The sequence below is a fragment of the Cydia fagiglandana genome, chromosome 13 (genome assembly GCF_963556715.1).
Source record: "Cydia fagiglandana chromosome 13, ilCydFagi1.1, whole genome shotgun sequence".
NCBI lineage: Eukaryota > Metazoa > Arthropoda > Insecta > Lepidoptera > Tortricidae > Cydia > Cydia fagiglandana.
Genome location: NC_085944.1, coordinates 14,308,393 through 14,336,361, shown reverse-complemented (window position 1 = coordinate 14,336,361; position 27,969 = coordinate 14,308,393). Strand labels below are relative to the sequence as shown.

The following is a 27,969-nucleotide window of genomic DNA, read 5'->3' as shown; positions in this document are numbered from 1 at the left end:
ACACCACAGATAGTGAAAGACCATAGACAACATTGAGCTATTTTTCTGTCCAGTCAAATAGTAAAAATAAAAAAGGAAAATTTATAGCCATGATAAAAAGGTAGTATTTTTATTTAAATATATTAAAGAAACTGAATAATATAAATAAAGTGTTTCATAGTTCATAGTAAAGATAGACCGATAGTTTCATAGAAGTCAATAAGAGTCGAGCAAATAAATCGGAAAGCATGTTGCTAATATATTTTAGTCAGGAACTTTATCAATCCAATGGCGCGAACGGCGCGCAAACTTTTACTAGTTTCGCTTTTTGCACACAGACAGACGGACAGACAGACAGAGCTACTGTCGCATTTATAATATTAAGTAGGGATGACTTGACCCATCGCGCTTCCTCACCTGACCAGGTTCCTGTTTTTTGGATGATTACTTTTTATTGCGTCGACCGTGGCAACCAAGCGAACCTTCCGCCTGATGTAAGTAGGTACTTAGGCTTAATCACGTTTTATTTAATTAACTATAAGTAATCGCTGCTGATACGTTAAGGCAATGTTTTTCAAACTATTCATGACGCGACGCCCTTAGTATAGCTGGTCAAGCAAATCTTGTCAGTAAAAAAAGGCGCGAAATTCAAATTTTCTATGGGACGATAACCCATCGCGCCTACATTTTTCAAATTTGCCGCCTTTTTCTACTGACAAGATCTGCTTGACCAAGTTATAGGTACGAACAAAATGTTTCGCCTATGTATTGTTTTAAGGATAGCAGAGGCTTCGCGACCCCCAACAGTTTGATGGGATGGAAAACACTGGGTTAAGGGTTAAGGAATATATGGGGGGTCTCTCAATGTATGCTCGGAAGCTCTGGCACCGTCCGTTCTATTAAATTTCAGCCTTGTTCTTGACAAAAACACCGATCGTTGACAAAACGGTAGTCGCAAAAATGGACTAAATATTATAGTGGTAAATCATCTTCTTCTTCTTCTACCTAGCGTTATCCCGGCCTTTGCCAGGGTCCGCTTTCCTACTTGCTTTCCTCCACTTTGCGCGATCCTGGGCATCATATTAAAAAATCATATGATTTACCACTATGATATATATGTGTATGTATGTATTGTAGGTATTAAGTATCTACTTGGTTGCCCAAATCTTACTGGCATCATCCAAAGAAGAGTATATAATAACTAAGTACAACATTCTGCATCATTATGTGTCATCGTAAATATCCTGTATGTAGGATTTGTACATCTTATAGCTAGATGTGTCATCCTACATATAAATTCGTAGGATAGGATATTCTGCGGAGGCACGGCAGTTAAAGTGCTTAAGTCGTATTTGGTCTAGGCTTAACGGGATATCAATTTTATCATCTGTCACGTCAAACCACAGACTAAATAACAGGTATCAACGTTCACGCGGGCATGAGAACCATGAAGCGTGGGCGTGCTGCCATACAGCCATCTGATTGGCCAAAAGTCAAGATGCCACATCATCATGTGTCGTTGGAACATAGGATTATGTTTATCATGTTTTCAAGTGCTGGAAGCGTCTGATATGATAGGTACGTACTACGTAACGTTACTGTACCTACTTATTGCTAGTTCATCTCATTGAAGAAAGAGAAAAATCTTTATGCATATGATCGCTAAGTTCAAAATTCTACGACTATTCCCTTTTGATTGCATATTATTATAATATTTATAATTATTGGGCAATAAGACATCAATTAATTGTTGACGTAATATGCCGTGGGTAGGGCAGCTAATCGCATTCTCAAGAGGAAATCATAAATGGGATATCATATAAAAGCATATAAAAAGTTACGAGCTACATACCTACACCGTGTATCGGCGGTGAACAAACTTCACCACAGGTTATGGACCCAGCACAATATATGTATTATGAAATACTGTAATAACAATAGTAGGTAACAAAACAAAATAATGGAGATTGAATGTAAAGCAAATTTATGAGTGAAGGTAATTTACTCGTAAGTAACGGATAAACAAATATATATAGCCGGTCAAACAAGTTTGTCAGCACGAAAAGAAGAACATTACGTACTGGAGTTATTAAGTATTACTTATTACTGGAATAGATTTTTTCCGGACACAGATTTTTACATGTGAATATTTCGCTTATATCATACACTGTTTATAATTGTCGGGTTTACAAATGTACACTGATAAAGTCAATATAAAAGCTTGATGTTTGCTGATCCAACAATGTTTGCAATTTACTTAGCTGGGATTCTCACTATCAATCCGCTTGTTGGTTGTTTAATCAATTAACGGAAGAATACCTACTTCGTTAATATTCTACGAAAATTTACAATATTACTTAGTGGTGGTACTGGTGCTCGACGCGGTCCCAGTACATGTCGTCTTGAAACTTGAGTCATTGTCAATAGAGGTGACAGCAGGGTGTCTATTGGGCATTAGCATGTCGAGCATTAGCTTTATGTCAGTGAATTAAGAACTATGGGACATATTTTTGAGTAAGTTGTCTACACCCATATTTTTACCGTTGACTGTACCACCACTTTATAGGCCACTCTGAACTTTGGTGAAATAGGTAACAATAAACTTAATACGAAAGCCATGATAGGAAAAGACAAAACATATCCTTTAAAAACCATGTCATAAAATATGAAATAAAATATTATCCCTTTCAAGTAAGTACTTATATATGTATGCGTTAGCAATTGATATATTTGAAGTCGGTGCCAAATCTAACCATAGCGGGGAATCGAACCGGGCTTCTTTGTTACTACGAGGCACATGACCTTACCTACTGATTTAGTTCGATCTAATATGGTTTAACAAAGAATTGATAAATATTCAAGTTTAGGTTCGTAATTGCGTGATGTATTATCATAATTCCCTTGAAGTGGTTAAAATGTAGGTACATTACATATGTATGATTGGTAAGTTTGCTGCTTAAAGATATAGATCCTATCAGCAAGTAAAAGCTGTATTAGGTATAAGTATTATATCAGTATGAGTGTCATATTCAGGCATCCCTACTTAATATTATAAATACTATAACTCTGTCTGCCTGTCTGTTATAGGTGCTTCATCGATGTAGATGTAGATTATAAAGGAAGGTAAGTACTTATGCAGATAGTTTGAGACCCGGGGAAGAACATAGGATAACCCTCATCATTCAACGCAAAGTTGCGACAGCCAGTCAGGCAGACAGATGTACTTTAGCATTTATACTATAGTTAAAGGCTTACGTATCGACTGGAGATGTGCGAGGTTGCGTCGCGAGACTCGCGAGTAGGGATTGCAATTGCTGGATCCAGCTTCCAGCAATCCAGCTGGATCCAGCGTTTTTTTCGGTCTGCTGGATCCAGCAGGCAGCACTGGATCCAGCGCTGCGGATCCGCAATAAGAAAATCATCAAAAAACTACACACGCAACTTTGCAAAAACTTATAAAAACCGTTGGTTTAAGCGTTCCAGCGCTTAGCCCATCCCAAATCTACTAGTGTAGGTAAATTTGCTTATAGCTATACTCGCCCGAATATAGATGTTTTCTTAAAGTTTATCTACGCACATATCATTACTGCTCTAAAATGCATTCAGAAACCGTAGGAAATGACCAGCATTATCACAACCAATTTTACTATGAGAACTTTCTTATCTGTGGTAGTAGGTAAAATTTGTACTTTAAAGTTATAACTTTACAGATTTTTGTAAGGTTATGAGTTTTAAATTTGGAACAGCTGTCAAAACTCAAGTGGGTGTCTATTCTAGTATCCATAGATATTAAAACAATTATCGATACGAAACGTCAATTCGGTATATTTTTTTAATATAAACCGTACGACATTTGATGTCGAGTGGCATGAAAATAGGGACTTCATTCTTTTGTCTATGAATTAAAAAAAAACTACGGATGCGTGACATTTGTGAAAAAAAGTTTTCATTTACGGCCATTTGACTTACAGTTTCATCTTTTAATTACTTTTAGGTTATAAAATTGATTTGATAGTTGTTTTTAAACAAACTTTAAGCAAAAGTATCGTGTAAAATGAGTGATAAAAAGATATTTAGGAGCCGCCACCTCTCAAATCTGCGAGTTAAGTCAGACAGCAACGATGGATGTCGGTTGAAATATGAGGTTAGTGAATATATAATAGAAGGTAATAATATGTGTGTAGATAAAGTAGTGTATGTAACTGTACATAATTAGGCATTAAAACACTCGTGTGATCCTTTTAAGAAACTCACTTCGTTCGTTTCTTAAACCCACACTCGTATTTTAATGCCTTTCATTATGTAGCAGTCACATAAACTACTATTACTGTTGCGCGCCATCTGCACGTTTGTATTATTGACAATACCGTCGTATTATGCAATATGCCGTTAGCCAACATTTTTTAATGTATTTATTACCTAATCTTAGTTTTGTTTTGTTTTGTGTAATATATATTTATATATTTTGTCGGGTCCTTATCGGCGTGAGAATGCGATGCAATCTGCTTGACCGTTTTATTTTGCAGTAAGTTACTCCACGACTTTCTAGCTCCTATCGTTAGTGTTGCTAGATTATTTAACCGCGTGTGAACTTTCGTTTAAAATTTAAGTTTTGTGTAGGTATACAAAAATCATTTAATATGAAAGTAAAAATGGACGAGGACGTGATAAAAAAACTATGGGATTTCTTTAAAAAAATATGAGGGCCGGAGTGCTAAGTGTCTGCTATGCTCAAAGATTCTAATGATATGTAACATGTTAAACATGTAACCGTTCAACCACAGGCTTAAAAGGTTATTTACAGAAGATCTACTGTATCAATTTTACGTCCGGCAGCACCAGCAATAGTTACAAATAAACTACGAGTACTCACTTTCAGAGATCTCCAAAGAAATAAACTTTCGCAAGAAATGATCTCAAGAAAAAGTTTTAAGTTTAAATTACGCCCTATTATCCTCCCTTTATTTCATTTTAATAAAAAAAAAACATGTAGAATTGCACCATGTGTCTTTTTTTGCAAAATCGGTAAACTGCTGGATCCGCGCTGGATCCAGCTGGATCGATACCGATCCAGCAAAAATCCAGCTGGATTGAAAATGCTGCTGGATTGCAATCCCTACTCGCGAGTAATGTGTTTGTTAAAAAAAAACCGGGCAAGTGCGAGTCGGACTCGCGCACGAAGGGTTCCGTACCATAAAGCACAAAACAAACGGAAAAAAATGCAAAAAGAAAACGGTCATCCATCCAAGTACTGACCACGCCCGACGTTGCTTAAATTTGGTCTAAAATCACGTTTGTTGTATGGGAGCCCCACTTAAATCTTTATTTTATTCTGTTTATAGTTTTGTTGTTGTAGCGGCAACAGAAATACATCATCTGTGAAAATTTCAACTTTCTAGCTATCACGGTTCGTGAGATACAGCCTGGTGACAGACAGACGGACGGACGGACGGACAGCGAAGTCTTAGTAATATGGTCCCGTTTTACCCTTTGGGTACGGAACCCTAAAAACAATAGAAAATTATCCACTAGAGCTGCGCTAAGCGAGGATAGGCGAATGAAGTGATTAGATTGGTTGAAACACATCCCTCGCTCTCGCTACGCAATGTCACACATCTCTGGCGGAAAAGCAGCTCAAGAATGCTCGGAGTAATTAACAATGGAGCCGCCATTAACAGGCGTTCCCCTCTGTCGAAAATAGGCGGCCAATGGTCAACCATATGTATGGACTGACGATTATCTGACATGACGTACCTATACATTTGATGTGCCCCTCCCCCGCAAAAAACGGCAGACTATTTTGTACCGAAAATTTTAGACATGGCGTCTCCGTTGGTTATATCCTCTAAGCAAGAATGCATCGTCCTTTTCTTTTTAGCTAACCGTTTGGCATATTCAACCTTTAAATAGTGTACTTACCTACCTATCTTTTCACTGACGGCTTCTGACAATAGACGTAGGTACGACGTTGTCAAATTAGTTCCTTTCGTTCGTGTTTAATGTTACATGTGTTTTAAGCATTAAGTAGCTTAATAGTATTTATTTAGTGTGATATGTGAGCCAGAAAGCTGCCGCAGACAACGGGAGATGAAGGCGATACGCCTAGTAGTAGTAGTCAAGAACGGGCACCAAGTAAGTACCTAATTTATATACCAACATAAGGTAATGTCGGGTGGACAAAGAGATATACAATTTTTGGTTGGTAAGACCGTCATAGGACAATAACTCTTGTAATAGTTGTATACGTACGTCGCTCATGGCTCCTCTACACGATGGGCCAGCGCCGGCCATTCCAAGGGACACAGCCATGCGGTAGAATGAGATAGCAATATCACTTGCTCCCTCTAACGCGTACATGCGTCCCTTGGTGTGGCCGGCGTTGGCCCATCGTGTAGAGGAGCCCTCATCATCAGACACTGTGTGCTTCGCTCATAGAGTATATTGAATATTTACCAACCTTCTGTAACTGGAGTAGGTATATTATGGTATATTAATACAAACGCAATAGACAAGGGCGCGTCCAGACGCGATGATTAAATTGGCCATTTGATCATATCAGACTAAAATTGTCCCATATGGATTGGCCTTAAAAGCGACGAATGAAATTGTATTAGATGGTATTTCCCACATATTTTTATTAATTTAGTATAATTTTAGTTTATAAGTTTCTATACAACATTTATATTGATTCAATAAATTTTGTTTCCCACATTGGCCTTACCATCTTATATACCTACTTAATCCGTGGCCACTACACGTGGTTACTAAGTTTACAGGCCACTTAATTTCGCATTCACAAACTATAGGTCAACATCGACATCTAATTCACACGTTTTCATTTTTAGGGTTCCGTATCCAAAGGGTAAAAACGGGACCCTATTACTAAGACTCCACTGTACGTCTGTCTGTCACCAGGCTGTATCTCATGAACCGTGATAGTTAGACAGTTGAAATTTTCACAGATAATACTGTATTTCTTTTGCCGCTATAACAACAAATACTAAAAGTACGGGACCCTCGGTGGGCGAGTTCGAAACGCGCTTGTTTGGTTTTTATACACAAAGAATCACGAATACCAAGAAAGAACCATTTACAAAAATACCAAAATAACTTGAACTGCGATTTGAATGCAATTATTTGTCGTTGAAGAACACTAACTATTATTTCGCACGCAAGGATTGAAGGGGGCAAATACAAAGAAACGCTATTGACTATTTTGAACGGTTAAATGTACATATGAACCGGTTTTTATTACGCTTCCGGAAGGACTACAGTACAACTTAGGTGACTAAAATTAATAAGTACAGTCACCTGCAATAATATGTTACACAACGAAGGCCGCATAACTATCTGACAGGATCTTATTTGTAGAGCCATAAAAGTGTGTCATATATTTTTGCGGCCTTCGAAGAGTAACTTATTATTGCAGGTGACTGTACAAGTACATATAGTAATCTGTAATAATATAATATAATATAATACTTTGACAACGAAGTGCGCAATATTTTAGTAAAGCCGGCCGGTCATTTCTATCCCGGTCGAAGTTTAGTGCTTTTCTCAAAAAACGCGTGAAAATACAAGCTAAAATCCAATAATTTTGAGGCCGGCAATAATGTACGAAATACCATTGCCTGTGCGGCACACTCCGCGCCGCACACCGCACGCTTTCCACTCGTGTCACGATGTTTCGCAGCAGCCTATTACGAACGTATTGACAATATTTCCACACATGTTTGAGTAAAAATCTAAAACAATCTTATTTGTTGAGCCATAAGAGCGTGTTATAAATATATTTATGCGCACCTCTTTGTTCAAGATATTATTACAGGTGACTGTACGTAACTAGCTAAGCTACATGTTTTCATTATAAAGTGGAAGAAAGAAAAAGTGGGGGAAAAATGCTATGTTATGACGATTTGTTTTCACTTTTACACGTGTAACTACGCATGCCTCGTTTCGTGGGTTTTCTGCTGAAATTGGCCGTAAAAAATCGGCACCAAGTGTTTATTATTATACTCAGGTTAATCCTGAAAATGTTCTCTTCCTAAGGTTTTAAAATAAAACCAATGTGTGCATCTATATAACTTTACAAAACTGGCCATACGTTATGGTCACTTTTATTAGGTAGGTATTCAACAGATTTTTAGCAATGAAGCATTTTATTTAGAACTCTCATCTATAATGAGTCTCAGCCCTAATTTTATCATTAAATTTCAAAAAAGCGGTCACACATAGGTACTCTTCATTTCGGGATTCATTAAAAAGATTTCGAATCTGCCTCTGGTTAGAGTTCCATTTTCAAACGAGAACACGTTTCAGTTTCGTAGTGAATAATGTAAAACCAGTTCACAGGGTGTCCCAAATTCGGCGGTGGACTTTTCTTTGCTTGTAGGTAACTAAGTAGGTACTGGGAACGCGTGTCTTGAATATTAAATTAGTTAGGTATAGTGTATGTTTTGACTGATATTCATGAGTTACTAACATTTTAACGTTAAAAATATTTTATTTAGTATGCGAAAGTTTTAGTTTTAAGTTGTAATACTTCGGGCAGCTATTTTTACTTTACTTTTTAAATATTCACTTGCATAGGTAGGTATATGTAGATAGGTAATTGTAATGCATATTATTTTAAACACACATATTTTTGTATTTAGTAGCTGGTAATTTGAATCATATGCTCTCTGCCAAAGCTCCACTTGACTTTTTTTTTATATTAGTTTCTTTTATTTATTTTATTTTATTTTCTTTGTTGGGGAAAAAAACTTAAAGAGGATTTTTAGTAATTCCTAACCTAAGGGAGGGATAATGGGGTTTGATATGTTTAAAGTTACCTACTTTTATGCGGACGAAATTGCGAGTTGCGAGCGAAGCCTAGTTATTTTAATATTTCAATCGAATAAAATTACATGTTTATTTTTACTCTACTGACGAAAATGCGGGAATTAAAATGTAAATTAAGCAATATTGGTCGCCTTTGTATACTATTTGATATCTAGACATGCGGTACCTAGTGTGGTAGTAGTAGTAGTAATCACTTTATTGTACACAACACAGGTTTACATAATATTTACAGAAATAAAGGTACAAAGGCGAACTTATCCTTGTAAGGGATCTCTTCCAGCTAACCTTCGAGTAGATGAGGGGAGAATTCAAATTAGATAGACAAACTTACGGAATGCACAGTAATATTTTCAAAGTAAACTAACCAAAACGCCCAAAAGTAAATAAAATACATAAATAATTTTATAAAATAAAATACATGCTACGTACATAAATACTAAACTAAATTAGGTATACTTAAGTGGTCAAGACAGCGCTGAATACTAATTGAGGGTTCTTTTGAACACCTGTCTATATGTAATATAATATAATATGAATATATATAGTGTGTCCAGCAAAGTTGGAACAAAAAGTCGTTCTTGAAACTTTGTTTATCTATTGCTTTCTGTCACAACTAGTCTTCATAGACAGGTGTTCAAAAGAACCCTCAATTAGTATTCAGCGCTGTCTTGACCACTTAAGTATACCTAATTGCAAATGTAATTGTAATTAAGTGATTAACACCGTCGAGTCGTTAAGCAGGTCGTGTTACTTTTTCTACAATCTCTGCTGGAGTGCTGGCCTTTAGACTCGTGCGAAAACTCATATTAAAAGTCGAGTTAATGGCTTGTATGCTGTGACAGGATTTGATCTGTGAGCATATTTATTTTATTATCAATTGATAGATAGAATATGCATTTTGAAAAAGGGTAGTTAAATTTTCTCTTATCAATGAATCTCTAAGAGTTAAGCTAAATACCTAACCTATACATTGCAGATAAAGTAAAACGACATAAAAATGTCAAACTTATTTTAATGTAATTGATTGTACGTGACTATATATACGTATTTAATCATTAAAAAAAATGCTTATTTTAACATTCCCAGTCGCAGAGCCTCGAGGACAAATCCCTTACTTTCTCTTTGGAGAAAAATCACAAAGCAGCTCAATTTAGCTTTTGATAAACTTATTTTGGTAATTATAATAATACCACCTGCTGCTTATTGTATTTTTAAGTGTAGAAATCTAAAAAAAAAATATCAGTCAGGCTTACACTTTACAACTTTTTTCTCTCTAAAGCGCACTGCAAACAATGGTGACTCCGTACGTCGGTACGTATGTGTTTGTTGTAAACTTTCGCTAATTAGTGGAAGTCTTCAATCTCAAGAATGGCTAGTCACTTAGCAGAGTTAAATAGCCAAGTGCCTGTTAATATGTACTCATAAAAACCATTTGACCATCGGTGGAACTTATTTCTTTGAAATAAGATTTAAAAACTATCAGTCGACAACTGGACACTCGACAGTGTGTAGATGATGGTACCTACTGTAGGACTATCATGGTTATGATAAGCTGAAGATAAAATGCGTACTTACTAGTACTTATAATTATATACTGCACTTGCATTGTTATACTAAACAGAGATCTTAACAAACAGGTCAAACAAAAGTAACTCGTAACGTGTAGTCATAAAGGTGTCTGTTTTGCAATCAATTATCGTCATTTATAACTATGATGACCGAGGGAATGAGGCTTAGGCCCGGGTCTCCTATAAACGCCATCGGCCGCTTACAGCGTCTGCGTCACGATGCTTACTATAGAGATGTACTGTTGTGGTCTGTTTTAGACGTCGACGTCAGCGTCTTTTTTGTTCAAAAACGTTGACGCTGACGCCAGACGCCGCGTACAGCATAAAATAGGAGACCCGGGCCTTAAGCATCTGTTAAACACTTATAATAATGTAAGAATAAATAACTGAAAAAAACTTAGTATATGTCAATTTCAAAATACGACAATACAATATTTTTCCGCTATTTTATCAGCGGAATAAAAAATTATAATAATGTACCTACTTCAAATATTGCGTAAGTATCATACGCCAATGTTATCAATAGCAGGTAAGTTTACATGTCCGTACAATTTTCTAATTTGTAGGTAGACGTGATAAGTAGAGTGTGTAGGTGACAAATGTTGATCCACTTGTCATACTCGCACGTGCAATTGTCGAGCCGGCTCAGTTAAAACCACCTCTTGTCCATTGTACCGCGACAGTCGACCGTACTACCTTCGCGGGCGAAGTACGCCGTAACACGGCCGAACGACTTCACATTACGCGCGGAAAAAATCGTAAACAAAAACTAACAAACTAAATGGTTCAGCTACCAATAAAAAATATAGGTCAAAAATAGATCAGCCTGTATGGAGCGCGCGTTGTAGTTCGAATTTTGAAAAGTGCGCGGTTTTTAAGTTTAGTTTTTTTTTTATTTAATTTCGCAGTGAAAATGGGTTTGAAGCCGGAAGATGATAAGAGGCCGAGCAAGTTGGCGATTATGGATGATGTTTCGGATACACCACGTAAGTTTATCAACATAGTTTTCTTTTTTTTCACTTATCATAAACGTTAACTTACACGACTACCTGTTTTTTGAGGGAATTAAAAAAACTTTCAAATAATAATTTTAAATTCAGATTGCATAATGCAATATGCAGACGCAATCTACGTAGGTTCGTTACCAAAAATGAATTTCAAATTTAGGGCCATACATTGTAATTAAATAATTACAATAATTAACTATTACCAAATTCGAATTAAAATTAATATTGAATAATATAAATTTATTTCATTGACTATTTATTATAATGCAAAATAATATAAATCTGAAAACAATGACAATTACAAAACTAACTAATAAAACGGACGAATGAATTTAAATACCTCTTTATAGCAAACACGAGTATCGTCAAAATTTCGCTTCTCATAAGAAATAAGCCTTGATGGAAAATTAACGATGCATATCATTAGTGAAACAAATATTCGCAAAACCTCGCCAACCGTTAACCTCAAGTACCGAGGATATACAGACGGTCAAGCAAATCTTGTCAGTAGAAAAAGGAGCGAAATTCAAATTTTGTATAAGACGATAACCCTTCGCGTTAACATTTAACATTTTTCAAATTTGCCGCCTTTTTCTACTGACAAGATCTGCTTGAACCAGTATACCTACATGAGTCATAGATAGGTATTAGTACTTAATTATTGCTATGCTCCCTAAAAAGCTAGCGTGATGTCGGGCAATCACAAACGCTGAATAGAATTTACGATTTACGTCAACGAATAAATAGGGGAGCTTCAATAACATGAGTCAGAATAAAAATACAAGAATCTTATTCAATTCATTAACCTTGTTGGCTGTATGGTTATTTGACTGTAGCCCTCATTTAACTTTTTTTTAATATTACTAATGCCACATGAACATTTTAGATTTTTTTTTCTTTATACCATGTCGGTCATTAGTCACCATTCTTCTAATTCGAATCTGCTTAGTGCTTGTAGATATAATCTGAAAGACAATGCTCAAATAGGTATATGTTTTCATTTAATAGTTTGGTTATTTTGAGACGAACGATTGATTGCCATTGTTGATGCACCGCGACTCGCACGTTTGAATCTGATCTGAAGGCTGGACTATACACTTAGTGGGAATGATTTCTGCTAATATAACTCGAATATTTACGTCCAGTTCCAGTATTGCAAGCATCCGTAGGCTATCATCAGATGCTGCCTCGTACGCTTGTGAGCCGCAGGAGTGTTGAGTGTTCAAGTGCTACAGATTGCTATAATGGCAAAATACATATTTTGTGTCTCAGTCTTAATAAACTCATCCGGTTATCATAATACACAATGTAATGTCTCATTGTGAAGAGTAGTAGGTATTTAGGTCACGTACGCAGTGAGGTGTCCTGCTTAGTGTTGGATCTAGATGAGAGTTAAGAGATGTCCCAGAATAAGCCTTAAGGGGCCCACTGATTAACAGTCCGCCGGATGGTATCGGCCTGTCAGAACAAAATTTTGACAGTTCCGAACAACTGACAGGCCGATATCGTCCGGCGGACTGTTAATCAGTGGGCCCCTTTATTCCAAACTTAAAAAAAGACGAATTTATGAAGTGGTGATCTCCATGTCATTGACGAACCGTAAAATTTTGCTACCTGATTTAAAATGATTCGAGTAAAGATTTTATTTAGTCTGTGATATCTCGAATTATTATTAAATTAAAACAGACTTTTTATTAAAAGGTGGTCATAACTGTTTCAGAAATACTATATGGTAACCGACCAGCCGTTGATCTAAACTTAAATCAGTCAGCCTACCGCGAAACCCGAAAATCAAAATTTCGCTATCTGCCTGTCTATCTCTCGAATATGTAAGACTGATAGGCAGATAACGAAATTTAGATTTTCGTGTTTTGCGGTAGATCCTCTGGACCTCTGGTACCGATATTCAGCTGATGAATGATAACTTCGTTATAATGACGTGTCCTTTCTCCCTACTGTGCTGCCTAATGTCTGTCTGTAAACTCCCTCATGGCCGTAAGAGAAGGAGGAATAGGTACAGTCAGCAGCAGAAGTTGCTAAGCGGGCCAGTTGTTCAAAATGATCATGACGCGGCTTTATTGTTAAGAGAATAAATGCCGGATTCGAACTTTAAGATACGTCAATTAATAGATCTAAGTAGAAACGATATGGATTAGGTGTGTCAGTGTCAAATGTGACGTATTTGTTTGAAGAAATGTCACATTTGACAATGACATATCTATTCCATATCGTTTCTAGATCTATTAATTGAGTTAGGTATCTTAAAGTTGCAGTGCATTTGTGTTAGCTGTAATGCTGTAAAATTTGATTTCAATAAATATCAAAAGTTAGAATAGGGCCATAAAAACGTGTCTGGGTAATTTTGAACACCTTGCCCGCTTAGCACCTAGTTTATAAGCAACAGACTAACAAATGTGGACTGTATTTGTCTGAATAAAGAAATTATTTATTATTTATTATTATTATTATTGTATCTCCTTTTTGGACTTCACGGGCCTATAAATCCCGGTCTTTTGATAGGCTTGCGTGGGGATATAGATCCAATATTATTAGCAACTTCTGTTGCTGACTGTATGTGTCTGCCTGCACTCTTAATTGCCGCGACAATAAAAAATGTAATATGTAAGTGAACAGTGGTGGCATTTAGACGCAACTGCAAACATTTTTTTAAAGATAGGTCAATCAAAACTTGTCAACAGCCCGCCTGTCGGGCACACGCACAGATAGGTGCTTTCACTTAAAAGTGTACCTACTATATATAGACTTTTTTTTTGAAAATTCATCAACTTTTAGGTTATTTCTACTCATAATCACGACGACTATCTATTTAAGAATAAAAAAAAATGACAGTTTTGTAACACATTTTCACATAAATTTTGTATGGACCGTTACAAAACTGACACCCAACATTTGTATGAAAAACTGGGGACACTCTTTTCCTTGTCTCATTCAATAGTACTCTTGATTCTGAGTTTAAATAACCCAAAAGTTGATGGTTTTTCGAAAAAAAGTACCTAAGTGGTACCACCTTTCTGAAAGCCCCGAGATAGGTGTTTTCATATAAATCATTCCCATTTGTACCTGCCTGACGTACCATCGGGTCATGATGGGGGGACAAATGGGAATGCAGTTCAATACACCATAAACATCATTCTGCAAAAATCCTGGAGCCTTTCATATGTTTACAACCTTTGTTGACACATACATAAACCTAACTACCCCCTACCCTGTATACCTACTTTTCAGACCATTTAATATACTAATAAAAATCATAAACATCATAAAACATAGACAAAGGGGTAGATAATACATTGATAAATTGAATCCAGTAACTGTAATGCCAAACGATAAATAAATAAATACATAGGTAGGGCAGAAAAGGGGTTTCAATAAATGTGTGGAAGGGCGGCACCATCGTCGGACCCAAGCCACCTGGCAGTGGACTCAAAGCGGTGGCATGTGCCTCGGGTGCACATGCTGGTGGCACGTACTCGTATAACGGCGATACTGATCCTGCATCTCAGCCAGCCCAGTATGGTGCTTAGTGAGCGGTGAGCGGTTCCACCGTTGAGATATAGTTTCTGCCAAAGGAGGACCTTATACTTAAACCATATAGGAGCGCCATATCACATACTTGACTATGCACTTGGCATAAAAATGTTGCGTGGCCCAACTTTAGCGTTTAGTTTGTCAATTGCGTTACAAATCATACGTCATTCACTTATGTTCACCGTTCACCTGCTTGACAGTTTCGCAATCTGTATCAGTGAGAGATCTTGTCAATAGTCTGTAAAATGATCTTGAAAGATGAGATACGCAATCTTTGGTGTCATCGATCATTGTAAATCTGATATCGTTTTAGTTTGACATTTTGTTTCTATGTCACAATAGTTTTTTGTAAAATGTGCACAATGTACCTATGTTAGACCATAATAATAAAAATACAAGCGTCTAAACATTTTCTACCAGTCAAGTCTGACAACCTTAAGGCCAAAAAAATCCTTTCTAATATGTCAGAATAAAAAAACGAATTGATGGAAAAATTTAATTATGTAGGTAGTATTTCAGTCTTGTGTTTAAATAATTTGAAATAGCTACATTGCAAATTAAAATACTTACCAATGTTTATTTAAAAACTGAAAATGGTTTTTACATTGATAATTTAATAATTTTACCTATTTCATGTTTGAAAGGTGATGGAATATTCTTTCCTATGACATTGATAGACTATGATAGGTCTTGCCTGCGCTACTCCGTGAAACCTAGCTTGATTAATTTTCCACATATACCTAGCATGTTTTAGTTCATACATAAAGTCATTTTCGCCTGTCTAAAAATAGGTCTCAGTATAGCGTGCACCACGCACCTTAACGAGAAAAACTGCGTAAGGTCAATGCCTGAGGTCATCTGACCGTCCGTATCATGTCGATCTAAATCCATTCCGTGAATTATTAGAGCAATCTTATTAGGTTTGATAGTTTATGCCATTTTAAAACTATTAGATAAGTGACTCATGTGGTCTTGTTAATGAAATTCGTTTCACCAGTTATACGGATAGACTCGGCGACACTCAGCGTGTCTTCGGGCCTAGCTTATCTTACAATTACCTATCCTACGAGACCCAGAGTTGAGTTCTATTGTTTTCTTCATTTGGAACTCTCGGTTAGGGTTTTATTGGGTATTTGACTACTAGTCAAATCAATTTCTTTTTTCAAACTGACAAAACGATTTTGCTACTATGGTATTTATTTATTTGAAACACTAGCATGTGCATTACCTACTCTTTATAGTTTTATACGGGTTTAAAAATAGAAATTGTGTCTAAAAATGCTGTCTACGTTTCTCTATTAATCTTTTGGTGTTTTATGTCATGCATGGTGTGAAATAATTAAATAATTTATTTTAAATAAGTACAGTCAAATACCCTTTCCACCTGTTCAATGTGTGATTGCATCTCACATTTTGCTCAGTGAGATAGTGAGACCCAAAGACGCAATGCACATCGGACCAAGCAATTGGAGAGGTCGTTAGCTAAATATCAATATTAGCACGAGAAACAACAACCTTGCCCCCTTGTAATAAAAATAACTATTTCTACACTATTGATTTCAAATTCAAATGTCAAGTTTTATTGTGGGATTTAGGAAAATACAATAGGAAATAAACTAAACTTTAGATCTTGCACCAAGATGTGGGAGGCGCGACTAGATAGGGTTATTTACATATTTTTATAATGTATGTACAAAGGCTTTCTTTTATCTTAATGCGAACTTTCGTAAATCCTTATGTCACTCACTTTCCTAAGATGCAGGTTACTGTATCTCTTATTTGGATTTTATTCAAGTACTTCCTTATAAACAAAATTGTTTCAGATAATCATGATTTGGTAGTATAGTATTCTTTCTTTGCAGAATAAATACTGGGTGGTGATCCGCGATACAGACACAATTCATCGTTAAAAAGATGATCGATGTACCTTCTGTAAATGATACTTACTTAATGGCTACTTATATAATTTATCGTGGAGATCCATTCACATTTTTATCGTCCACGATATATTTTATAAGCGACCAATAGAAAGAACCGGGCAAGTGCGAGTCGGACTCGCGCACGAAGGGTTCCGTACCATAACGCAAAAAAAAAACAAAAAAAAAGCAAAAAAGAAAACGGTCACCCATCCAAGTACTGACCCCTCCCGACGTTGCTTAACTTTGGTCAAAAATCACGTTTGTTGTATGGGAGCCCCATTTAAATCTTTATTTTATTCTGTTTTTAGTATTTGTTGTTATAGCGGCAACAGAAATACATCATCTGTGAAAATTTCAACTGTCTAGCTATCACGGTTCGTGAGATACAGCCTGGTGACAGACGGACGGACGGACGGACGGACGGACGGACGGACGGACGGACGGACGGACAGCGAAGTCTTAGTAATAGGGTCCCGTTTTACCCTTTGGGTACGGAACCCTAAAAACGTTTCTATGCTAAACATAAATAGGTAGTTAGGTAGGTACTTACCGTGTGGTATAATTTAGTGCAAAATAAACATGTTATAAATTACTACGAGGTGTAAATCATGTGAACATTGTTAGTCAGTAGGTATATAGTACCTACCTAGGGTTGCCATGTGAATAGTGGCATGACAAAAATCGGAATATTACCCTAAAAATCTTAACAAACTTAAAGGGAATGTTAATTTCTCTAAACAAACGTACTAGCTAGGCTTTCCCACCCTCCGTGGTTTTTAAACAATGATTCATTTCTCCAAGCGAATGAATGCCTCGGTGCCTCCCCGACTCTTTGTATCTCGAAGTTTTTTAATCTAGCTCTTTTAACGAGATTTACTGCAGTGCCAGTCCTTCCTCTTCTTCTGGTGAATTTCTAGCTATATACTAGTATTTACTGCTAGCATTTCGTTGAGGTTTCTTAAAAACCCTGACACTCGCCAAGTCCGGTCACAATCCTGACAAATGACCAAAAATCCTGACACGTCAGGAAAAATACTGACGTACGGCAACCCTAGTTAACTTTTCGAACAATGGATCATTTAGCGATGACGGTAGCTCATTTAAATCTAGTCAGAAACCATTCACAAAGGATATCACAATGTTACAATATAGTGTTATCTGATGAAATTATAACTACCCTTGAGATGTAATGAACTAGGCATAAACTGTGGTCTAAATTACCGTTTCCGTGCTTGAGGCGCGTAGTTATTCGCCCTGAACTGCAAAAAACTTGCAATAGTTGCAATATTTAGGAGACAAACTGTTAGTAAAGCAGGTAAAGCTACGGTTTTACCTACCTGCAAAATGTCAATAAAATTCGAACCAAGAGGTAGAAGTAACTATAGGGTTATCATTTTCGTTCTTATTAGTTACCGTATCATAACAGGACCTATAAAAAAAACCGGGCAAGTGCGAGTCGGACTCGCGCACGAAGGGTTCCGTACCATAATGCAAAAAAAAAAACAAAAAAAAGCAAAAAAAACGTTTGTTGTATGGGAGCCCCATTTAAATCTTTATTTTATTCTGTTTTTAGTATTTGTTGTTATAGCGGCAACAGAAATACATCATCTGTGAAAATTTGAACTGTCTAGCTATCACGGTTCGTGATATACAGCCTGGTGACAGACGGACGGACGGACGGACAGCGAAGTCTTAGTAATAGGGTCCCGTTTTACCCTTTGGGTACGGAACCCTAAAAACGAAATTCATAGACGCTGGCAAATCAAATTAGATTTTTTCGAAGAATTTTGATACCTTCATTCTTCCCTTCATTGGTCCTAAATGCGTGTAATCCGAGTTTGCGCAAGCCCAGCAGGTGTGGATTCGAGTTTTAGTGTCTATGCTACGTCAAGAGTTAAGATAAGACTACTTAGAACCGCCGATTCGCTTGGTCGATTACGAGTAGTTCACGGTTAATCAGACAATTGGCACTTAAAGCGCTGACTGAATTTATTTATTCACCATTTTTGTACGTGGGTTATTTTGCACAGGTAGGTGTATAGTAATTTTGACAGAGGTGTATATATTTTTCCTACGTCTCCCGTTGACCACGAAGTGCACAAACACTGTAAAGGAGCCCCAGATTACCAGTTCGCCGGTCGATATCAGCCTGTCAGTTGTTCGGAGCTGTCAAATTTTGCGTTTAACTGTCAGGTTGATATCGTTCGGCGAACTGGTAATCAGTGGGCCCCTTAAACGATTCGAAAAGTCGGGATGAATTTTAAATTCATCCGAATACTTTTATTTTATGATTGTTTTTTGTGAGAATCATACCTACATATACATATATAGAGTAAGTACATGCCTTTTGTTTGAAATGTTTTGTTTGGCTAGCTGGTTCGCTGGTTGGCGTTACGCGGTCAGGTTACTTTTCCACAGCTGCTTTTGAAATGTCAATTGTTCTATTTCAAAAAAACTGCAATCGATAACATTGTCACCTGTGTATTTTCTAAAATCACGCACTCATGGGCTTACGAAATTTAATTCCACGTAATTTTATCGATTCACCGACACAATCGATTCGATAACAGAGCTTGCGAAACTCAAGTAATACCAACATGAGAAAATAATTAGATTGTTTACGATTCAAAAACGTGAAAAATTGTGTCAAGGGTGGACACGTGGATAGTGTGCAAATGTAATGAGTCTGTGACACAAGAGACGTGTAAGTAATATGGACTCTCAATCTTCATACAATGTTAAATTCGTTTACATTATTTTAGATGACGATGGCGTTGTACCGTTCAATGGGGGCTATGACGCCAAATACAATGCACCAGCTCACTACAAGGGGCAGTGAACTAGGTCGCCGGAGTTCTAGGGGAGGGGCATACCTACATTGTATGTAAAATTTGAGCTCCAGGGCTGCTCCTGTATTGAATGGGAATGGACTCCGTCGTCGTATTACTCACACAGTCACACGCTTGCGGGACACTGTAGACTCAGGTAGACTCGCAAGCTTACACGTGTACCTAGCCGTTGCCAGTCGGAATAGGTGAATTGAATGTATGAATTGTCTTTAATATTTGCATTTCTCTGGTGATACAAATCATCGAAATTGCCGCTCGAACCGGTTCGCTGCACTCTGTTGTAACTTGTAAAGGGATGGGCACCATAATTACGATTCGCATTTACGTTTTTTAACCATGCAGGATTGACATGCCAAAATTTGGTACAAAAAACTGGTCTGATTGCCAGAATTTGGTACAAAAAAGACCACGTGCACAACATTAAGTGCAATGTATGAAAGTTCGACCTCGAAGATGCCTTTTTGGGAGTTGGAATATGTACAGTCACCTGCAATATCTACGAAGGCCGCAAAAATATGTGACACGCTTTTATGGACCTACAAATAAGATCGTGTCAGATATTTTAGGCCTTAGTTGTGTAACATATTATTTCAGGTGACTGTACCTGCTCCGATTGTTTTGTATCTGCTTACATTTTGTTTATTATGCTTGTTAGGTAATGGGTGTAGGTGTAGGTATGTGGTCTTGTTGATATACAAAGCAGTTTTAATTTTGGGCATGCTTAGGCAAGTGATTGTTGATTTCGGTCATGTATGATGTAGGTACTCAAGTAATTTCTTATGGTTTTTATACGATTTTAAATAAGAGGAGGTTGTCAATTCTTCGGGATTCTTTTTTGTTATGTTCCCCGATCGCTCGAAGACGGATGAATTGATTTTTGATTTTTTTATAACATTTAAAACATTGTTGCAAACACAATGCGACTTCATTTCGATTTCAAAATCATATTTTTTATCATTCGCTAACGACGACGATAGGTTAGACTTAGGGCCGATTTAGACAGCGCGTGAAATCGTATGCGATTTTAGTTACATTGCGGACTGTAGATTAGGTCCAATTCAACCGACCAATCAAAACCCGCAATGGTATGAAACTCGCATGCGAGTTCACGCATCGTCTAAATCGGGCTTTAATCCGATTGTGCTATACTATGTATAAGCCATCACAGGTTTCCCTCTTGGTTACCCAGTACCTGACATCAAGATAACACATCCGAGAAATCCTGATAGCGATCAAGCGTTGCCAACACGACGGGGTTGCTCGCCTGACGGATGTTGCTAGTATTGCAAGAGGCAAATTGACATCTTCCTATGACCTGTATAGTCTCTGGTGTGAATTTCGAACAATCTGGCGCTATACATGGTGTAAAATGATGAAACCGAATAATTTTAACCACGCATTTCTGAAGTCAAAAGAAAGCAAAAATGTAATATGAGTTTTGGTCAATTTCGCCAAAAAAAATTTCTTTTTTGTTTTGTTTTTTCAATTTTGTACATAAAAAATAAATGTTGGTAAACTTGTCACTTAAAATTGATTTTTACATTTTTTTTTCGTAAAACCTACTTTTTGCTAAGTGTTACTTGCTACTTTTTGACATCTATCAATAAGGATATGTAGACTACGTTCCATAGCAGCAACATCACCATCAAAAAGGCCTTTTACACTATGTAACAATAAAAACTTGTTTTTTTTTTATATTAAATATTACCTCTGAAACTAGGCGAATTTCAAAAAAGTTTATAGGACATTTTTGTCTCTAAATATGATATGATCAGGAACACGCTGTTATTATTCGGTTTCCCCATGCTACACTGTGTATTTGTATAGTGTAAGCCTTAGCCTGACGCTATTTTAAGCATGTCGACGATTTGATGATCAGCTTTCTGGGCAATGAGGTCGGAAGCCTTGATTATAAAAGCGATCGTGCTATTTAACGGCTAAACTGAAGCGACATTATGTCGTGTCACGTGGCGAAAATGCTCGTCAATAAGTGAATATAGATAGAAATAAGTGCATACCTACTGGGTACCAATACTGCCGATTCCTGCTAAGTTAGGAAAGAACCTAATGATCGTCTCAACCAAATGAACGCTACAAAGTAAGTAGGCGATAAGTACCTTTAACAGGCGAGGCTCACTCCGCAATTTCGTCGCTTTGCTACAGGTAGCTAAAAGTACATCCGTTCGAGCCCAAATTTTGGGGTTTGCTATAAGCCGCGCGTGGCGCTCGCTACCTAGCGGCCATATCTGTGCTGATCGTGACAGACGCGTTTTGTTAGAGAGTGAGTCTTCTTTCTGTACCTAGTACTATTATTTATTCTGTGCCTTTAACAACATTTATATCGCTAAAGCAATGCCAGCAACTTACAAATACAACCTCGAGTTCTTTCTTCGCGTGACACACTCACATTTTTGCAACATCCTCATCTTTTAGGTACCTACCTAGCGAGGAACCTTGGCGGTACCTTCGAGTCTTCAATGCGTTGCGTTGTTTGTTTTTTAAATTATGTTTTCCTTCCTCCAAACCTGTCCGGATCCGGATGTAGTTAGTCCTTGGGGGTGACTAGATAGGAATATTAATTAAGCTAATTATGTAAGATCCACACTTTGATTGTCCCTAATTACATGTCCTCACATATTGGGTCACCACACATGCCCCTCGCGAGGTACATGGTTTATAAGAATATAACCCAGTATAGCTTTGACATTGTTTGACACGTTTGGGTCAAAAACAAAACTGTGTTCGCGTCTTTCCTGTAGACATACACAAGAGTTAAGGACTATTAAGGTTAATTTTCTTATTTAAGGTGGTTCGCTTTTCATACAAAATTCAATCAAAGCTCATTAAGTAACTACACACTATTAGTACACAAATATTACCGCATTTATCTTCTTTCGAATATTCGTTTGCGCGAAATTAACAGGAAAACAATGTTTCATACAGAAATCATGCAAAAATCATAGTTAACTTTTCATCAATTTTACGTATGTGTGTGTCACAAATGTCGTGTACAGATACATTTGCGACGTTGCCATACCAATTCCGACGTTGCCGGGCTGACCACGGCTCGAATTTGGAGTGCCGTCATGTTTAGTGCAATTTTGTTGACACTGATATTTGACAGGTAGTTAATTGACCTAAGCGAGAAGTTCGTCAGCTTAGCTAAGAACTATCATGGCGTGTTATGCAAACAGTCGCTTTTTTGCTTGCAAACGGAAGATTCCCGGTTCGATCCCCAGTCACTGTATGCTGGAACATAACTTTTTGTATTTTTGTTACACCTAAATTTCGTATTGTTTTTTTATTTTTATTTAATTTTTCTTATTATCATAAATCGATTATTAAGTATGGGCTACACGTATTCTTTTATTTTTACAAAGATAATTAGAAATTATACTCTACCTAATCTCTCTGATTTTTACAATCAGGACATCCTCACTGCAATAAAAACCGGGCAAGTGCGAGTCGGACTCGCGCACGAAGGGTTCCGTGCTATAATGCAAAAAAAAAAACAAAAAAAAGCAAAAAAAAACGGTCACCCATCCAAGTACTGACCACTCCCGACGTTGCTTAACTTTGGTCAAAAATCACGTTTGTTGTATGGGAGCCCCATTCAAATCTTTGTTTTATTCTGTTTTTAGTATTTGTTGTTATAGCGGCAACCGAAATACATCATCTGTGAAAATGTTAACTGTCTAGCTATTACGGTTCGTGAGATACAGCCTGGTGACAGACGGACGGACGGACGGACGGACGGACAGCAAAGTCTTAGTAATAGGGTCCCGTTTTACCCTTTGGGTACGGAACCCTAAAAAGAAGTGTATAAAATTTCCTGTGGTTAAAAATAATGGACTTTGTCTATGAATGACGAGTCGGACTCGCGCACGAAGGGTTCCGTACCATAATGCAAAAAAAAAACAAAAAAAAACGGTCACCCATCCAAGTACTAACCACTCCCGACGTTGCTTAACTTTGGTCAAAAATCACGTTTGTTGTATGGGAGCCCCATTTAAATCTTTATTTTATTCTGTTTTTAGTATTTGTTGTTATAGCGGCAACAGAAATACATCATCTGTGAAAATTTAAACTGTCTAGCTATCACGGTTCGTGAGATACAGCCTGGTGACAGACGGACGGACGGACGGACGGACGGACGGACGGACAGCGAAGTCTTAGTAATAGGGTCCCGTTTTACCCTTTGGGTACGGAACCCTAAAAACTCAATTATTACTATAGATTGTTTTTTTTAGCATTAGAAATAAGGTAAACAATCTTGACGTGTCCTTTAATTGAAAAACACATTTTAAAAATAAGTTACGGCAAATATGTAACAATTATAAATCTAATACGATTATTTATATTCTTCTGCTTTCATAAGTAATCGTTTTTGATTTTTAAAAAACCTGATAACACTGAGTATGTGGGGGAAGCGCTGCTGGCCTAGCGGAAAGCAATTCGGAGGTCGTGGGTTCTAACCCCGGCTCGTAACAATGATTTTTCGAACTTTTGTACGAAATAGCATTTGATACCTATTTATACACCGATACCTATTTTTCGGTGAAAGAAAACAATGTGAGGAAACCGGACTAATCCAAATAAGTTTACTCTCTGGGTTGGAAGGTCAGGGCAGTCGCTTTCGTAAAAACTAGTGCGCATGCCAATTCTGGGATTAGTTGCCAAGCGGAGATTGAATATCTGGGAGACAGACCAAAGCTTACAAAACATAAAAACTCAAAAATGCGCGTTTTCTCATAGACCTACCTAAGAGATCAAACCCCTTATAGCAAATTTCATCGAAATCGTTAGAGCCGTTTCTGATACCATCCAAATATATAAATAAATAATTATATATCTAATAATTGCTCGTTTAAAGGTAAGATAACACAAAGGAGAAACAAAAAGAAATTACCTACTCGCACCAGTCTTGAACCCCAATCCTCTTGCACGTATTTCCACGAACATACCGTTACGCTATTGCAACATACTTACGTTGTGTGAAATTGTCTACTACAAGGATCACGGAAACACTGTTTGCATGTGTGAGTAATAGTAGGAAAAAGCGTGACAGCAACACTCCGTCGAATTAAAAAGGTGGTTTTTGCACAATGAAGTATTCAATGTTTATTTTAAAAGTTAAATATTTACTTAAAGAGTGCGCGAAACATATTTTTAAGTATACAAATACCAAGACCATTTCACAAAAAAATAAAATCTGAAAATTTGCCAAAGTGGTGCCATCTAGCGAGAGTTGAGTTTTGAGTAACCTAGGCGAACCACCTTAACCCTTATCCACGTGAAAAGGTCCTCGTTTTATTTAGAGAACTATGATAAAATCATTACTTACATGCCCACAAGCTGTTAACTATACCCCCACAGGAGAGAAAACTAGCGTAGCGCGAACTTTACATTTTTCTCTCCTGTGGGCTATAGTTAACAGCTTGTGGGCATGTAAGTAATAATTTTATCACAGTTCTCTGAATAAAAGGAGGACCTTTTCACGTGGATAAGGGTTAAATAAGAAAATTAACCTTTATAGCCCTTAACTCTTGTGTATGTCTACAGGAAAGACGCGAACACAGTTTTGTTTTTGACCCGTTTGGCACTTCACATTCAATTTTAAATTTATAAATATCCATTACAGTTATAAACCACCTATGCCAGGTAGGTAGGTACTGGGCCTAGAGTTGTAAAAAATAATTAAAAATAGTGTAGGTAACTAACATAGCTTTTAAGTTGATGTAACTAACCATATATGTATGGACTTCTGGGTCTGAAATAAAGATATATTTAATTTTTTTTTTTTTAAAAGGTGGGTTCACACCATAAACTGTAGGTAAGTACGTTAAGAAGCAATATAACAATAATATGAATTTTCATAATTATTTTATTACAAATGCATGAAAGTCAAAGACCTTGGTATTTACGCAAGCTGCTGTAAGCTAAGTACTATGCATACATAATTAATGAAGTATGTTCTTCCTACTTTTTACAATCGGTATTAATATGTGTACGTAATGTCTATAAAATTGTACAGTTCCTACTGTCGCCTGTGCATATCGTATAGGAAATGTCAATGCACCTAAGTTCTTTTTAACTTTTAAATTATTTTCATCTGTGCCTGTATGACTCAATATGGTTGCGTTTATGATTATGAGTTATGACGTAATAGTCAGACGTTGATGTGATTTGACGTAGGTATACCTACATATTACCGTCATATTTCTCATATTTCATTTTATGACGTTTTAAAATGAGAGCGTTTACTTCGATGCGTAATACGTATGCGATTCTTTAAATGCCAATTTCGTCAGATTTTAGTTAGGACAGAAATTACCTTATTCCTAATTATTCTGATTTTTAACGCTATTTACGACGACTTACATACCTATTGCTGCAATACGATTGAGGCGAGTATCAAATAATAAATAAATAATAATAAATAAATAACCACCGCTTGGGCCCTGCCCCGCTGCTGGCGGCACCCTAGGTTAGGTTTTTTATAATGTGTTTATACTTATTTTTTGTTGTTTTTTATGTGTTTTTGTATTTTACTTTTATATTCATGTTATAAATAACCTAGCCTAAGAAGAAAAATAAATAAATGAAATAAATAATAATAAATAAATATTGTAAAATCCTAACCTAAGAGTCAAGTTAAATAAAGGAAAAAAATAATAAATATCAAGGGACATCTTACACGGATCAACCTAGCCCCAAACTTATATACTTACATAGAAAACACCCATGAATCAGGAACAAAATATCTGTGTTAGTACGCATTTACTTTTTTGGCACCAATATTGGAGTTTTTATTATAGAATAAATGACCATATAGAACATAACCATATTGGTATCCAACTCATAAAATATGTAATTCTAATAATTATGAACACGTAATCTCTACATGCCATTAAGTAATGAAAGTAAAAGTAATCGTTAGTGTAATTCTATTATTTAAGTTGGTATATTAGATTAACTGACGCAATCAATATGTTATAAAAATATGTTACATACCTATCTGATTGCATAAATTGCTTTAATGCTTATGACCGATATTGTAAATAAATTCAATTATAAATATTATAATTTATACCGTAAGCCGCATAATGTTATGGTTGATTTTTTGAGCGTAGATTTTTGATCGGTCCTTTTGAGGTTTTGACACACTTGTTGAGATGATAGGCGGAAGAGATTAGGTCAATGTAGTGGAAATGAATAGATTACTCATCGTCATCAACATAACATAACACTTACGAGATAATAATGTTTCGATGCCATTGTACTTAGGTGGCCCTCTTGAGGGATCTGAACAGTATTTCTGTTCCATTTAGATTACTAACAAATTAATGGCGTCACCGGTATGCGAAAGACTAATATAAAACTTTGGGCTTTTTAACAAATAATAATAATTCAGCTTATATTATGTACAGTCGCCATCAGATATATCGGAGCTCACAAATATCTGAACACGCCTCTATTGTCAAGGCGTTAGAGCGCGTGTTCAGATATTGTGAACACCTTGGCCGCACCGATATATCTGATGGCGACTGTACATACCACTGCTGGGCACAGGCCTCCTCTCATGCGCGAGAGGGCTTGGGATTGCTGATGCAATTCGGCTTTTTAACAAGAATAGCTTACTCGAATAATAAATAGTACCTAGTCGTTTTCGTAAGCTGTTGCCCTTAATATGTATTGCATAATGTTTATTGAATTTCTTAAATGAAATATTTATTTCTCATTGACCTTTCTTGCTATGGACATTTATTATGTACCGTTATTTTATTACTTTTCGTGCACAATGATTGGCTTTTGTTGCTTATATTTACCAGGGATGCAAGCTGAATGAATACTAGGTTTTATAATTTGTTAATTTATAATTTGAGGCAGTGCAGCAACCGTTTGTGGGTTCTGACGTAGACCCCTTTTATAGGTAGGTAGTCCAATTTTTTCAGATTTTAAATTTTATAACCTCAAAAGTAGTGGTAATTCTTTTCCTTCTTGCTTTTCTGAAGGAAAAGTTAATTAATTTACCACTTCTGTTGAGGTTAGAAAAAATCAAAACCGTAAAAGAGATCTTAAATTTTTATACCGCTCAAAGTCTGATGCAACTATAACTATTTGTCGGATAACTTTGCATGCAATGCATTAACATTCTGTTTCCCCGCCAATCCCACCATGTTCTTTGCTCATAGGTATCTAATAAGTTGCATTCGGGTAAATTCCCGAAACCCTCTTATGAGAATGCTAATGCCGC

The 27,969-nt window shown here is 36.6% G+C and overlaps 1 protein-coding gene across 1 annotated transcript in view; it reads left to right on the top strand.

Moving 5' to 3' along the window:
• The first annotated feature begins 11,046 nt into the window (after positions 1-11,046).
• The window catches only part of LOC134670335 (putative inorganic phosphate cotransporter), a 71,104-nt gene continuing 54,181 nt past the window's right edge, over positions 11,047-27,969 (top strand). The window contains exon 1 of the mRNA XM_063528137.1: positions 11,047-11,374. Within this exon, the coding sequence (XP_063384207.1) occupies positions 11,302-11,374 (73 nt within the window). The 5' untranslated portion in view covers positions 11,047-11,301. The remainder of the gene's footprint in view (positions 11,375-27,969) is intronic.